The sequence below is a fragment of the Oculina patagonica genome, chromosome 4 (assembly GCF_052425735.1).
Source record: "Oculina patagonica isolate OP01 chromosome 4, crgOcupat, whole genome shotgun sequence".
Classification (NCBI taxonomy): Eukaryota; Metazoa; Cnidaria; class Anthozoa; order Scleractinia; family Oculinidae; genus Oculina; species Oculina patagonica.
The window spans coordinates 55,560,978-55,574,819 of record NC_135761.1 but is presented as its reverse complement, the minus strand read 5'-3'; the positions used below and the strand labels follow the sequence as shown (position 1 = coordinate 55,574,819).

The window sequence follows — 13,842 nt, the reverse complement described above, 5'->3', positions numbered from 1 at the left end:
TGTAAATATGAGTTTTTACTAAATATTGAAGGCACAGTGGCAAGAATGGCACTTGTTTTTTTGGCCATTTTTGAAAGTGCTCAAAAATAGCTAAATAGCGCAAACCAGTGAAAAAAACTTGGGAACAATATGTTTCTCATGTAAAAGAAGTTCACATTCCTGAAATCTGCTTTTTTTTAGCACTTTCAAAAATGGCCAAAAACCAGTGTCATTCTTGCCGCCGTGCCTTTAATTACACCTTTCAATAACATGGAAACTCTGCTCAATTAATTATTGGACTTTTTGCTGCAGTCAACCACCTACCTAAAAATTAGGATTACGATGGGGGGCAGGGTAAAAATATCTGATAATGAAGGAAAGCAAATGTATTTTTCAGGCACTGTCGATCAAGTTCCACCTCCTCCCATACAAAATGAATGGTCACTTAATTTAGGCAATAGGAAATAATGAATAACAAGAAAAGTCTAAAAATGAATAATGAATAAGTCGTGAAAAATGTGAAGGAATAATGAATAAGTCAGTTCCGATAATTCCTCTTCCACCCCCGATTCAGTGCTAGCATGAAATTGAAGGGCACAATTAAGAGTTTCATTAAAAAATACACACTGTCTGTAATACATCTGAAAATTCAACACTAATTCTAATTTTCAAAGACAGCTTTTGAAATTTCTCCACTACGTTGAACTTCCAAAGCTGCTGTAAATTCCTGGAGTTGAAAAGTGCGCATACCTAACTTTTCAAAACTCAAGTACTGTTCCCCCATGTCCTGTATAATCTGCATGGTAGACGTGAATGTAAAAGGATTGATCCTAGATGCTATGATCTTCAGTTCCTTGGCATAAACTTCATGTGGATCAATTTTTGCTTCAGATCCTGCAGGCGAAATTCCGAAAAGGAGAAATTTTCCCCCTTGACGTAACCATTGAACACCTTGTTCAAGTGCCTTAGGATCACCTGAGCAGTCGATAACAATGTCAAATCCCCAGTCTTCGTCACCATCAAGCTTTGCATTTCTAGCCTCGGAAACAAGAATTTCAGGATGAACTACTTGGAAACCGAAGTTGAGTTTTTGTGCAATCTTCTGACGTCCTTTCAGCAGCTCAGTCACGACGACTTCTCTGTAACCTCTGAAGTGCAAGAAACACATAAACAGAAGACCAATGCTTCCAGCTCCACAAACTAAGATTTCAGAATCCGGTGATATTGGTTGTAAGAGGTTCCAGCCATGCACAACACACGACATTGGTTCCAGTATCAAGCCAAGCTCGAACGACAGCTGATGAGGTAAAGGAACAGTGTTTTTGGCTGGCAGGCGGCAGTATTGTGCCCATCCACCATTACGCCTGACACCAATGGTGGCTTTAACACCTTCAAACTTGCAGAAATTGGGTATTCCTTTGGTGCAGTTATCACACATTCCACAGCTGGTGTTGGGGTTAATGACGACACTGTCAAGTAAAAAGTTAATTTGATTTAAATGTACCAAACTACTGTCAAATTCTGTTCTGTTTTATAACAATGTAGCTGATCATTTGAAAAATGCAGATAAATGGAACGTGGCAGTTTGAAGCATGGGCACCAGTGTGGTAATTGCCAACGAGACAGCCGAGCCAAGAGGCGAGGCTGTCGAGGCGGCAGAATCATAGAGCCGTGTGCGTATGAGTGTATAGGCAGAGAAAATCTTAAGTTCTGCGTAAGGGACTTTTTTTTTACCATATTTGGGTGTAAGTAAACCCCATATTTGGGTTGTATTGTTCTTCCCAACTGGTTCCCAGTCTCTCACTCCTTGCTAGAGAGCAAATGACCAAAATGGCGTCCACGCGGCTCGCTGTTATAATTTTCAATGTGGTCATTCATCCCTTTACCGATAAATACACCTTTAGGGAATTATGAATCGAAAGGGAATACCCTACAGAATATTCGACCGCCAAAAAATGAACATCAAGGTCTTTAAAGCGATGAAATAATCTTTCGACTTTGGAGTCCTTTGATTTACGATCGAAGAGAGACATGAAAATCAAAAGCAGACTGTTGACTTCAAATAGAGTTTTCTTGACTTATGAGAATGCTGAAGTCGGGTAAATGCTTCCTTTTAGTGTTGATTGTGTTTATAGTAATTGTTTGACCGATGATTTATTCCAAATCAAATACTGTTTATATTTTATTTGGCACGCATTTTCGCTCCGCGTAGGAATAACATCAATACAAAGCGACGCTCACTAAAATTACTGCATGTCATACACACAAGAAAGTCAAAAGATTTTTGCTTCTAATGGCAAATGTAATGTTAACTTGAATAAAAATTTTGTCTCCAAATAATCCTTGACCGTTCAAGTTTTGTTTTCTGTTCAAATTTTTCCAGTTTTGCGCAACTAGTACTACACATGACACTTCGCATGCGAGACTGAAATCTGACCTGTGCATTACTGTCTCTGATTACTGAAAATTATTTTTAAAAAAGCATCTTAGCAGTTTTGATTTTGGGATTTGATTTATAAGAAGTTCTTGAAATGCAACTATCCCTTTGTGGAAGGAAACATTTTAACCATCGCCTGTTGTATTTACAAAACAGTGATTAAACCTCATTTATTGCCTACATTTTGTGACATTTTAGCGTTGAAAAGAATTTAAAGATTTGTCAAGAGTTTATCAATCTGTCAAACCCGTAGCCTGCGTAGCAGACATCTGTGTACGTTTTTTAGTGTGTTTAAAAGAGTGCGCAATCGCGAGAATACGCGCGCTGGAAACTACGGCGCCTGCTACGCAGGCTATCAAGCCTGTGTCATTTATGAACACCAGAGAAATAGCACTTTTTTCGCATATTACCTAAAATACAACTTACCATATTTTGGTCATTTCAAATATAGTTCTATCAAAAACCATTCAATATCTGTTCTTATGAACAAACATGAGTATTTCGCTCGTTGGCACTTACCGATAGGTACAACTAGTATGATACATAAATTATAGGTCTCAGTCCAGTCAGACCAGTCATACTCAGTTTATAAAAACATGTATTAAATGTTTAAATTCAAAGAATCGTTACAGCCATTTGAAGGTAATTATTATAAGTATCCTGATTTATAGGAAAGACTGTTCTTTAATACTGTAGAATTCCGGTTATAAGCCCTGGGCTTATACAACTTCGTAAGGGGTTTTGGGTGGGCTTATAAGCAGAGGGGCTTATAAGCGGAATGAAAAAAAACGTTTCGAAACAAACCACAGGAGTGTTGATCAGAATTTTACCAGAACCAGAATTTTACGGTATGTCAAACGCGAGTGACAGTGTTTCATCAAGATATATAGGGCAAACACCAAGAAGAGAGTTGAAAAACTACGCACAGCTGATTATTAATTTTTTGACAAAATTCAAGGTGTTTGGATAGCCAATGAAACACTGTCTCAACGTTTGATATTATCTTCTCAATCAAAACAAAAACTTAAGAGTAAATGGAGAAAAAATTGTAAAAATCTATGCTAATTAAGACTGGGTATTTAAACCTCTTCACAGTTATGATTTTCACTTGTTGAATTTTTATACAACTACACGAGTGAAGAATTACTGATGTTGTTTACTGTTGCAACAAAAATGAACATGTGTGTACTATGTCAGGCTTTTCAAGAGCAACAACTGACTCACTTTCGGCTGTTAAGTTAACCCCCTACCCATAACCCCATATTGTGGCATTGACGAAAATACAGTCAACTCTCTCTTAACGGGAACCTTTATATAAGACGGACACCTCATTAAGATATACACCTGGTGTTGGTCCCATCCCTGTTGTTTTTCAAACATTTTATTGTAGCACCAATAAGATGGACACCCCTTTTAGACGGACAGTTAGAGCCCAGGGGTGTACTTGCAGTATACATGACAGGGAGGTCCAACGTATTTTTTTCGGTTGAAAATTTACACCCTCTGTATTTTTTTGGGTCAAGAGATCTGTCATATATTTTTTTAGGTCTTAAAGTCTGTTTTATTGAATAAATCAGTATAGAGGTGCTAGGTACTAGGAAAATTTTGATGTCAGGTATTTTTTTGGGTGTAAAATTTCAGGCTCATGTATTTTTTTAGGTTCGCAATATGAAGCTCCGTCGGACCCCCCCCCCCCCCCCCGTCATGTATACTGCAAGTACCCCCCTGGGAGTTAGAGCCAGCCACAACAGTGTCGGTTTTAGAAAGAGTTGACTGTAAAATGTTGCAGGGTCTATTTAAGAAATTATTTTTCAAGGAGCCTGTATGGCCTGCTAAGGAAGTCATTCAGCTAGTATCTTACAGCAAAAAGAAGGGAAGGAAGAGAGGAGAGAAAAGGAATTCTTCCAGAAAATCTTATTTTAAGAACAAATTTCTCAAAACAAATCACGAATTAAGGACCTTAATTCTTAAATAAAAAACGATCACTTGATTTAAGGTGATCGTTTTTTATTTAAGAATTTGCTAAGACAAGGTTCTTAATTCGCGATTTGTTTTGAGAAATTTGTTCTTAAAATAAGATTTCTAGGTTAAGAGTGGAATGTGGGGTTTGGAGGGGCAGGCAGGGTTGAAATTAAATGCAATATCCCACTATGCAAATTACATTTTACAGTTGTTACAACCAGATAATTTTTTGTAATGGACAGAAGAGAAATGTCCAGTGTCTGAACACCTCTGGACAAAAGATTTAGGGAAAGCTTCACCAAAAAATAACGCTTTACAAGTGCTTAATATTTTGCAAGGACAATAGTGAAATTCATTGGTACATTTCAAGTAAATAATTACTAGTTAAGCTCACAAAGCTTAGAAGATAAACTTGGAAATAACCAGAATATATACATGTCTCAGCTTTAGCTTAAGCTAATTATAAGCTTAAATCAGGGCGTCGTTTACGAGTTGCAAGCTGTCCATGCTACGATAAGCTTAAAACAACTTTAGAAATACCAATAAATGTAGAAGTATATGTAAGCCAAAAAACATCAGTGTATTCAACAGAAAACTCACCGATCTCCAACAGATACATGCTTCACCTCAGCTCCGGCTTCTTTGATAACACCAACGAATTCGTGACCAAGAATAACTGATTTTTCACAAGGAAACTTGCCTTCGAGAATTTTAAGATCCGTCCCGCATACCGCCGAGTAAGTGATTTTCACTACAACATCCAGAGGGGTCTGAATGTGAGGCACTGGTCTGGTTATCACAGATAGATGTCCGTCCCATAATTGCACTGCGTTATTCATGGTTGTGAGTAAAGAACCACGCAAAACAGGTTGAAAACAACACGCAACAAACTTTCGTCCCTGCTGGATAAGTGGACAAGTGCAAGCTGCTCGGAGAGCGAGAGACTGGGTCGAGGGATTTGTGTTCACCACCGGGAGGGGGTAAGGAGCTTGAGTAAAGATGATCTGAAAGGGATCTAAAGCTTCTAAAGCAGGGAGGGGAGGAGGAAAGACGTTTAGTTTAGACCTTTTTCCGGGAAATCAATGACAAAATTATCTGATTTTCAACAGTAAAAAGCACAGGTGTAAGTCGGTGTACTGTAGGTGGGAGAATAGTAAATGTAAAGGGTAAATATACCCCTATTTTTTTCAGGCTTAAAGCGAAAAATGCAAGGAAAAATAACATAATTTCATTCATTTCATCATCTGTCCACAGTTCACATATATGTCTTTCATATATTCATTTTTTCATACCCAAGTCCTTGGAAAAAAAATGTCTGTCGCTACTTTTGAACCCTTTAAAAGTGCCTATGAAATGAAAATCAAGTTGAACTCATATGAAAGGCCTTTCAAAATGAAGAAAGATGGTGTTTTCCTTTTTCTGATATATTTTCTCGTTCCAGAGATATTAACGATTTTGTATTATGCAAATTAGATAACTGATGACGTCATTAGTTTGACAAAAATTGGTGTAAAAACACAAAATCGGTAATATCTCTGTAAATACTTAAGCAAAATAATTGAAACTTGGCACCAGTATTGTACCCCAAGAAATACACCACATGTTGCATATTTTGGTGTTGCTATGGCAACGATCTCGGTTCCAGATCTCTTTCATGTGGATATAGCAATCCCGGGTTTTGATCCATTCCAAACCTTATCCCCCATCTTTAGGGTCATTTGGGTGCCTAGCGCAATGAGCACATTACGTATGTTTGGAATGACACCATTTACTTCTCACTGTAAAGCCATAAATCATGATATTTGATTCAAAGAAGAAAAAGACTGGGACCAAAAGTGTTGCCATAGCAACATAATTATATGTACCATGTGGTGTATTTCTTAGGGTACAATACTGGTGCCAAGTTTCAATTACATTATACAATTACATATAATTAAATATGTGCTTCACAATTATGAAGATGTCTGACATAAATAATAAACATATATAAAAGAAACGGTTTTATGTCAGACATCTTCATAACAATATGGTTAAATACCTCTAGCAAAGCAAAATAATTCGTTCAAAGGCATTAAAAACAATAAATTTATCTTATTCATAGATTATTACAGCAAGGCGCCCAAAAGTGTGACCACCTTTAATTAATTCACATTCTTTCGTGCAACCACCATCCAATCAGAAGCCAAGGACAGGTTCCAGTTGACTTCTGATTGGATTAAATCTGCACGGAAGAATGCGAATAAATTAAAAGTGGTCACACTTTTGGGCGCCTTGCTGTAATTGCACTGCCCGCACCCAGGTTTGAATTTTCAAGATTAAAATATTACGTCTACTTACAGATGTTCATGCATTTCTTCCAGAGTTAGTTCTAGACCATGTCCCCAAGTTAAAAGTTTTCTTTCTGTTTGCTCACTTGTAATATCTGATCATTTTAATAAATTCTTCGTAATTAAGATTAAACCTGGGGACAGTAAGATGTCCAGTATAGTCGTATTATGGATGATTGTGTTGTTTATGAAAATATCCACACCAGTACCCCACAAAAGGTTTTAATGGTTTGACACCCCCCTCCCCCAAACCACAAAAAAACCTCCAAAAATTCCAGTTTAGCTTCAAACTTTCCTTTTAAAATTTGAGCTTTTGAGACCCCTGAGCACCCTCTGGAATACCCAGTGACCTTCTGTGGGGTTGGTATATATAGATACAGTCGAAGCTCTCCTAGAGGACACCCTCGGGACGCGAAAAAAGTGTCCATAACTGGAGCTGGCCGATTACGAGAATGGTTCTCGTAAGCGGCCATTTAAGAGGTGTAGGGGATAGATCGGCCGCTTACGGGAGCTTGCCCAGTTAACAATAACCAGACAGACAGGAATGACAACAAAACAAGCACTGAAATATGGTACTGTTATTACTGTAAGGTCCTGTAAAAATCATTATGAGAAACGATGACGTGAAGTTGATTGAAAAAACCTAGATACAGAGGTTTTTTGCAGGATTTTCTTTGGGGTGTCCGCTAACGGGAGCTTTTAAAAAAAACAAAGAAAACATCTGAGTCGTAATCTCTAAAAGTGTCCGCGGCCGCTTACGGGAATGTCCACTTACGAGAATGTAAAAATACAGAGTTTGTATGGCAGTTTAAACGGTGTTTCAAGCAAGGTGGTTGTAAGTAGAGCTGTCCGCTTACGAGAGTGTCCGTTAAAAGAGCTTCTACTGTACCAGAAACCCATAAGGGTTGAAACGCATAACGCGCGCGCACAGCGTTTGAATATTCATTTTGTTAAGTACCATATTTGGAAACACGAAGAATTTGTACGTGAATGCTTTATACACGTAATGACACACGCAACATAATTTTTGGTTTTGCAGTAAGTTGCTTGAATTTCGACCTAAACGCCGTAAATTTCTTACAGAGACTAAAAGTGTATCTAAGCGAAGTTCTCCAGACTACTTCATGAAGATGAAACAGGAAAATTTAACTCAATTTAACTCAATTCAAGCAAGCTTGTTCAAAAACAAGATTACGCCATCGAGCACGAGCTAGCGCGCGCTGTGAATTTAATCCAAATATAGTAATTTGATTTTTCAAAATTTGGTACTTAGAGTAAACGAATGTGCAAACGCTTTGTACAATGCGAATCATAGGGAGTTACACGTTTCAACCCTTATGGGTTTCTGACTGTACCTTATAATAGGAGATTAACGCTTCATGGAAATAACACTAAATTTCAATAGTCCATGTTAATTTAATGTTAACATTAATTTCTGTGCCGTTAATTAAGTGGAGTCAACTATACAACTATACAACCAACAGTTTTGGCAGCAAATTTGGGAGACAAGATGATTTGGTTTATTATGACTTGGTGATACTCAGATAATCTGAGAAAGTTGGGAGGTCTGTGGAACTATTCAAATAACTAACAAAAGTGATCTACAATTTATTTTGAAGTGATTTTCAAAAGTCCATCATCTTCAATAAAGTGACTACCTTCTTGTTACATATATTCGCGGGAACTTAATTTCGAAAAAATGGAACGGGCATATTTCGTGGCACTTAATTCTTGCGATTTGGTACAAAATACATATTAACATACAAAAAAAATACAATAGAAAATGTTTAAAATAAATTTTTGCGGGTCTTTAATTTCGGGGTTTTTTGAAAAATCGTGAAAATTGCAAAAATTAAGTCCCATGAAAATAAGTAACAATAAGGTAAGTTATTTTCAATGTAACATCACCACTAGTTTCATGTGCAAGCAGTGGTTATTAGATCTATTACTTAGGTTTCTTACAGCCTTATGCCAACCAGTCAGTCAGTGCCTGGAAGTCATATACTACAAAAACATGTGATACGTACCAGTGGATACTACACAGATTGTAATTTCTAAAGCTGTTAGAGGTTTTTTCTTCAACTAAAATATCATTGATACTGTAATAATTTAATATTATAAATAAATTTCTCTGATAATTTTAGAACTGTAACCAACAAAAATTGTTCACATCTCAAATACAGCTTTGGAAATTTCGGCCCTAGAGAGAGCATCAAGAGCTGACTGGTAATTGGCCAAATCAAATACAGCGATTCCCAACTTGTCATATTTCAAATACTTCTCCGCCATATCTTTTACTAGCTGAATGGCTTTAGGAAAGGTAAAAGGATTAATGTGCGATCCAATGATTTTCAATTCCTTGGCATACACTTCATGAGGGTCAATTGTGATTGAGGACTCTTTCGGGCAACACCCAAAAACAAGCATCTTCCCTCCACAACGCAACCATTTAATGGCTTGCTCAATTGCTGCTGGTGCACCAGTGCAATCAACAACAGCGTCAAAGCCCCAACTGTCGTTGCCAGACAGGTTTGCCTCCTTTGCATTGTTCACCAAAACCTCAGGATGTAAGACGTGGTATCCAGTGTCCAGCCCACTTGCAAGGCTTCTCCGTCGTTCAGAAACCTCACTGATAGTCACTTTTCTGTATCCATGAAAGTGAAGTAAAGAGGCCCATAAAAGCCCAATGATTCCTGAACCACAAATAAGAACATTGGAAGACGTTGCTAATGGCATTAGGAGATCAAAACCATGAGCAATGCATGAGTATGGCTCAACCAGGGCAGCTTGACGTAGAGTTATCTGTGGTGGAACAGCGTGGATAGTCTCTGCAAGAACGCGACAATACTGAGACCATCCTCCATTACGCCAAATGCCAACAGTTGAACGGATCCCACCAGCTTTACAGAAGTGTGGTTGCCCTTTCTGGCAAAATGAGCATCTGCCACAGTTGGTGTTTGGGTTGATCACCACACTGAAATGGATCATATTATTTTAAAATAGAATAAAATAGAACTTTATTTTATGTGGCGCTCCACTAAGCTAAAAGCTACTTATAAGTATAGTACATACTACATGTACTACTAGAAGATTGACCAAAGGTTTACTGTTTATAGAAATTACAGAAAGCAATTGGCATTCTGAAGGAGGACTGTGTGGCTGTCAATTAAGGGAGCCACGTCACAATATTTTAAGCATTTTCCTGATGTACGAAGTTACTCTAAAAATAATAGTTTTTTTTTTCTAAGATTAACACCAAAAAACACCAAAGAAGTAAATATAATACATGGAAACTAAACAACATGATTATGACTTGTGCAAGGTGTGGTGGCCTAAAGATTAGCGCACTTAACTCCAAGTTGAACGGCCCGGGTTTGAGGCCTGACTGGGGCGCAGCGCGTTGTGTTCTTGGGCAAGACACTTTTTTCTCACAATGCCTCTCTCCACCCAGGTGTATAAATGGGTACCGGAAAATTTACCGGCTGGGGGGTAACCCTGCGATGGACTAGCATCCCATCCAGGGAGGAGAAGCAATACTCCTAGTCACTTAATCCTAATATGGAAACCAGGATAATCTCCGGCTGTATGGGCCACTTAGCTCGGACACAGACTTAACTTACAAACAAGATGATTATGGCTGGGGACTATAATTATGACAAACTTGAAAAAATGGCCATTTTTTAAGATTTTGCTATCTGTGATGTAGCTACATGCCCTGGCTCAGCTGGTCACACCATTGAGAAGCCTGACTTATCAGATGATGGAACAAGGATTTTCTGTCAAATCAGGCTAGTTCTTGGGCAGTGATGTTTTAAATCCTAGGGATTTTTGGCATCTATTCTAGAATAAGGCTGGCAAATGCAGTCAACCATAGTCTGGTATATACCAAGGGTCTCAGGGTTTCAGGGTCCCAAGTCCCTGTTCCCACCCAAAATTTCACAGAGTATCCTGGTGGGGGGAAGCTTATAAGAGGGAGGGGAATGAAAGACGGGGGGGGTTACATTGCAAACCAGAAAATAACTGTTTGCACACCAGTGCCCTGGGTTAGATACTAGTTATGCAACGCTTTAGAGTGGTATACCATGGAATATCTCACGAGTCACTAGTATTTTCACGGTATACACACGAGCTTTTATACATACGAGCCTTTAGGCGAGTGTGTATACGAAGAAAATACAAGTGGCAAGTGGGATATTCCATGGTATACCACGAGAAGGTGTTGTGTAATTATTTTATACCCTGCCATAGAAAATACGCGGACTAAATTTCACCGGGACAAAAGATCGCAGTGCACGATGGGAAGGTTGAGTTGAATACCGTCGAATATACAACGACTTTTCTGTACTCTGATTGGCTGTATTTTCTATGGCATGGTATAAAAGGGGATATGCCTGTCTTTTCAGGCTCTAGTTGGGTGTGGGAATATTAATAAGCACATAATGGGCGTCAACACATATTATATATGAAAAGTACTGAATTTAAATTTTCCACAATAACCCACCTCACTGCATTTACATTCAAACAAAATTTAATTTTAATTAGAAAACTGATAAAATGTTAGTCAAACCAAACCGAACCAAATCACCATAAAATGAGCCTGAAACATTCAGCGATAAATATGTTAATTTGATTTCCGAACGCAGATGTTTTCATTTTACGTCTTTATACTAAAAAAAAAACATAACCGGTGCTGCTAAATACACTTTTTAATTATTAACCTTACGACATTGATCTAGCTGTCTCGATAATTCGATTTTCCAAGCAACAAAAATCCTTATAAATCAGTCGATCGCAATCTTTCCGACGACCGCTTTCAATTTGGGGGCAATTTTTTTAAATTAAAAATTGAATACACTGTCAGCTTATGAAACCTGTAATTCTATCACGAACGAATTTGGTTCGAAAACGAATCATTTGTGTTTTGCTTAACTTTTGTGAGTCATATTTATTGTTATGATAAGGAAGTTGAGCAAAAAGGATGCTTTATTCTTACCGATCTCCGACAGAAATTCCCTTTACTTCGCTGCCTATCTCGCTCACGACACCAGCGAATTCATGACCCAAGATCACACATTTCGCGGACGGGAACTCTCCAGCTAGGATATGGAGATCGGTCCCACATATTCCAGAGAAAGCTACCTTGACAAGGACCTCATTTGGCGCAGAAACGTGAGGGATAGGTGTAGTAATGACGGATAGTTGACCATCCCAAAGCTGAACTGCAGTATTCATGGCGAGCTTTCGACTGCACGACAAAAGGATCGATCAGACAACGAATCAGACGGGAAGGCTGGGAACTAATTTTTGATTTTTGACTTGCGTGACTGACGTGAATGCGTCAATGTTGATACACACGTGTCACGAACTCACTCAAAAAGTCGGCGAAAGGGAAACAGTACACACACTGGGCAGAGTCCTTTTCTTTGGAGCTCAAATTTGCAAAGCAATATTGAGCCACGCAGCACTTTTTCTAAACAAGCTGTAAATTAGCACTAGAAAAGAAACCAGGGACCACAAGGCAAAGAAAAATTCCCTTAGGAACAGACGGACCCAAGAGTGAAGCGAAGGGCGTAAATCGATCTACTGGAGACGGAAAACGACGGCAGGGGGAGCAACATTTCCAAGGCAACACGATCAGGAACCCGTAGAAAATAACGTAATAATTTGCGAGAGAAAAAGCACGAAAATGCGGCAGCCACTCGGAAACCGGAAGTGAAAGGTTCCGGAAGCAGACTGTACAGATCCTTGTCCCCTCTCCCCCACCCCATCTTCATTTGTATCGTGCCCCACTGCGATCAACATCATGACATGTCATGATAAACGGTCGGGGCTTTGAAAGCCATAAAAACGGTCATCAAAACGTCGAGTTGTCGTTATTTCTTTGACAAAATTGTTTTTTTTTTCCTCTACTAACTTACTCTACTAGTAACCGCTGCCCGGTTCGCTGGAATATGTTTTAATTTTGTGCGTCAAACTGTAACGGCTAAAAAACTGAAAGGACAAACTAGCCAATATTTCAACTAGCAGAGCTAGTCTTTCTCAGCACCGGGGCCCAGTTTTTCAAAGGGTGGATAGCGTTATCCACCGGATAAAACACTATCCAATGGATAAGTGTTGACAAAACATACTACGCTATCTACAGGATCTTATTCATCCTTTGAACAACTGGGCCCAGGGCTATAATAAACGTTTTCTAGCTTTTTCTTTTCAGGGCCACGTTACGGCTAAACCAAAGTTATAACACCAAAACCAAAGCTCTCAAAACGTGTTTACTTTGTTTCTTTTTAATTTTCTCTTTTATTCTCCATACAGTCACGACCTAGTGAGCCTCGACCCTGCGTACAGCTGAATGAATTGAAGACCGCACGCTTGGTCAAGGTCTCGCTTCAAAGCAAGATCATCTGTAAATAACAGTTTTTGATCTGCTTGTCATTCGTTCGAGACGTGAACGGAATAAGAAGAGATTTTTCATGTTATTTTTTTTTAAAATAATAATAGGGACTCGTGCAGTGTTTTACTGATTAAGAACTCGTACGCTTTAGGCCATAGTTTCTTCCTTGCATTTTTGAATCAATGTTTCGATGTCCTGGGTCATTTCTTTAGGTTCGACCGTCGGGGTGTATCGGCGATATGGCTGTCCGTTGTGGTCTACGAGAATCTTCTCAAAGTTCCATGTAATGTCGTTGTTTCTTACAGGCGACCAGCTAATCTTCTCCACGTCGTCGATAAAGTTATCCGGAGCTGGACATCTGTGCTGTAAAATATGAATGTAAATGTAATGAAGTAAGCTCTTGAACTTTTATTTTCAACGCCATGTACCTTTCTAATTACTGTGGAAACCGCCAGACATCGTATTTTGGATTAAGTTTGGACAAATTTCCAACATTTACAAATGGATCACGTCTTTACATCCCGAGAAAGAAAGTTTGAAAGTTTGCACTGAAAAATTTTAGATAAGTACTTTCGAATTCTTGCAAACTCTCTCACGAGTTTTTGCAACACGCTATGTCTATAGGTGGAGACGGCCGCGATCCTTCTGGTCAGCACCAGGGATCCCTGGTGAGAATGAACACCTTCACGACTAATAAATAGAGTGCGCGTTACGTGATCAAAATCTTTTTATTTGTTAAGGCCTGG

General features: G+C 38.7%; 2 protein-coding genes and 1 pseudogene across 3 annotated transcripts in view; all 3 read right to left on the bottom strand.

Annotated features, from left to right (window-relative positions):
* Positions 1-615: 615 nt before the first annotated feature.
* Positions 616-5,260, bottom strand: LOC144650778 (uncharacterized). Its single transcript, XM_078510524.1, has 2 exons — positions 4,979-5,260; positions 616-1,448 (listed from the first exon to the last, which is right to left on the bottom strand). The coding sequence occupies exons 1-2, from the start codon at positions 5,215-5,217 to the stop codon at positions 641-643; spliced, it is 1,047 nt and encodes a 348-aa protein (XP_078366650.1). The 5' UTR covers positions 5,218-5,260; the 3' UTR covers positions 616-640.
* Positions 5,261-8,450: 3,190 nt separating this feature from the next.
* LOC144648869 (uncharacterized) lies at positions 8,451-11,966 on the bottom strand. Its single transcript, XM_078508317.1, has 2 exons — positions 11,699-11,966; positions 8,451-9,679 (listed from the first exon to the last, which is right to left on the bottom strand). Exons 1-2 carry the CDS (start codon positions 11,935-11,937, stop codon positions 8,872-8,874), a joined length of 1,047 nt encoding a protein of 348 aa, XP_078364443.1. The 5' UTR covers positions 11,938-11,966; the 3' UTR covers positions 8,451-8,871.
* Positions 11,967-13,194: 1,228 nt separating this feature from the next.
* Positions 13,195-13,842, bottom strand: part of LOC144650721 (epididymal secretory glutathione peroxidase-like) — a 2,355-nt pseudogene continuing 1,707 nt past the window's right edge. Inside the window, exon 2 of the transcript XR_013570175.1 lies at positions 13,195-13,459. The product of XR_013570175.1 is annotated as an epididymal secretory glutathione peroxidase-like (transcript). The remainder of the gene's footprint in view (positions 13,460-13,842) is intronic.

What these genes read in the sequence shown, in the direction of transcription:
- LOC144650778 (XM_078510524.1), bottom strand. Translation starts at nt 5,217, where the DNA reads ATGAATAACGCAGTGCAATTATGGGACGGACATCTATCTGTGATAACC. An exon ending in CATGTATCTGTTGGAGATCG is followed by an intron (nt 1,449 to 4,978) that starts GTGAGTTTTCTG and finishes TTTACTTGACAG; the next exon opens with TGTCGTCATTAACCCCAACA.
- LOC144648869 (XM_078508317.1), bottom strand. Translation starts at nt 11,937, where the DNA reads ATGAATACTGCAGTTCAGCTTTGGGATGGTCAACTATCCGTCATTACT. An exon ending in GGAATTTCTGTCGGAGATCG is followed by an intron (nt 9,680 to 11,698) that starts GTAAGAATAAAG and finishes GATCCATTTCAG; the next exon opens with TGTGGTGATCAACCCAAACA.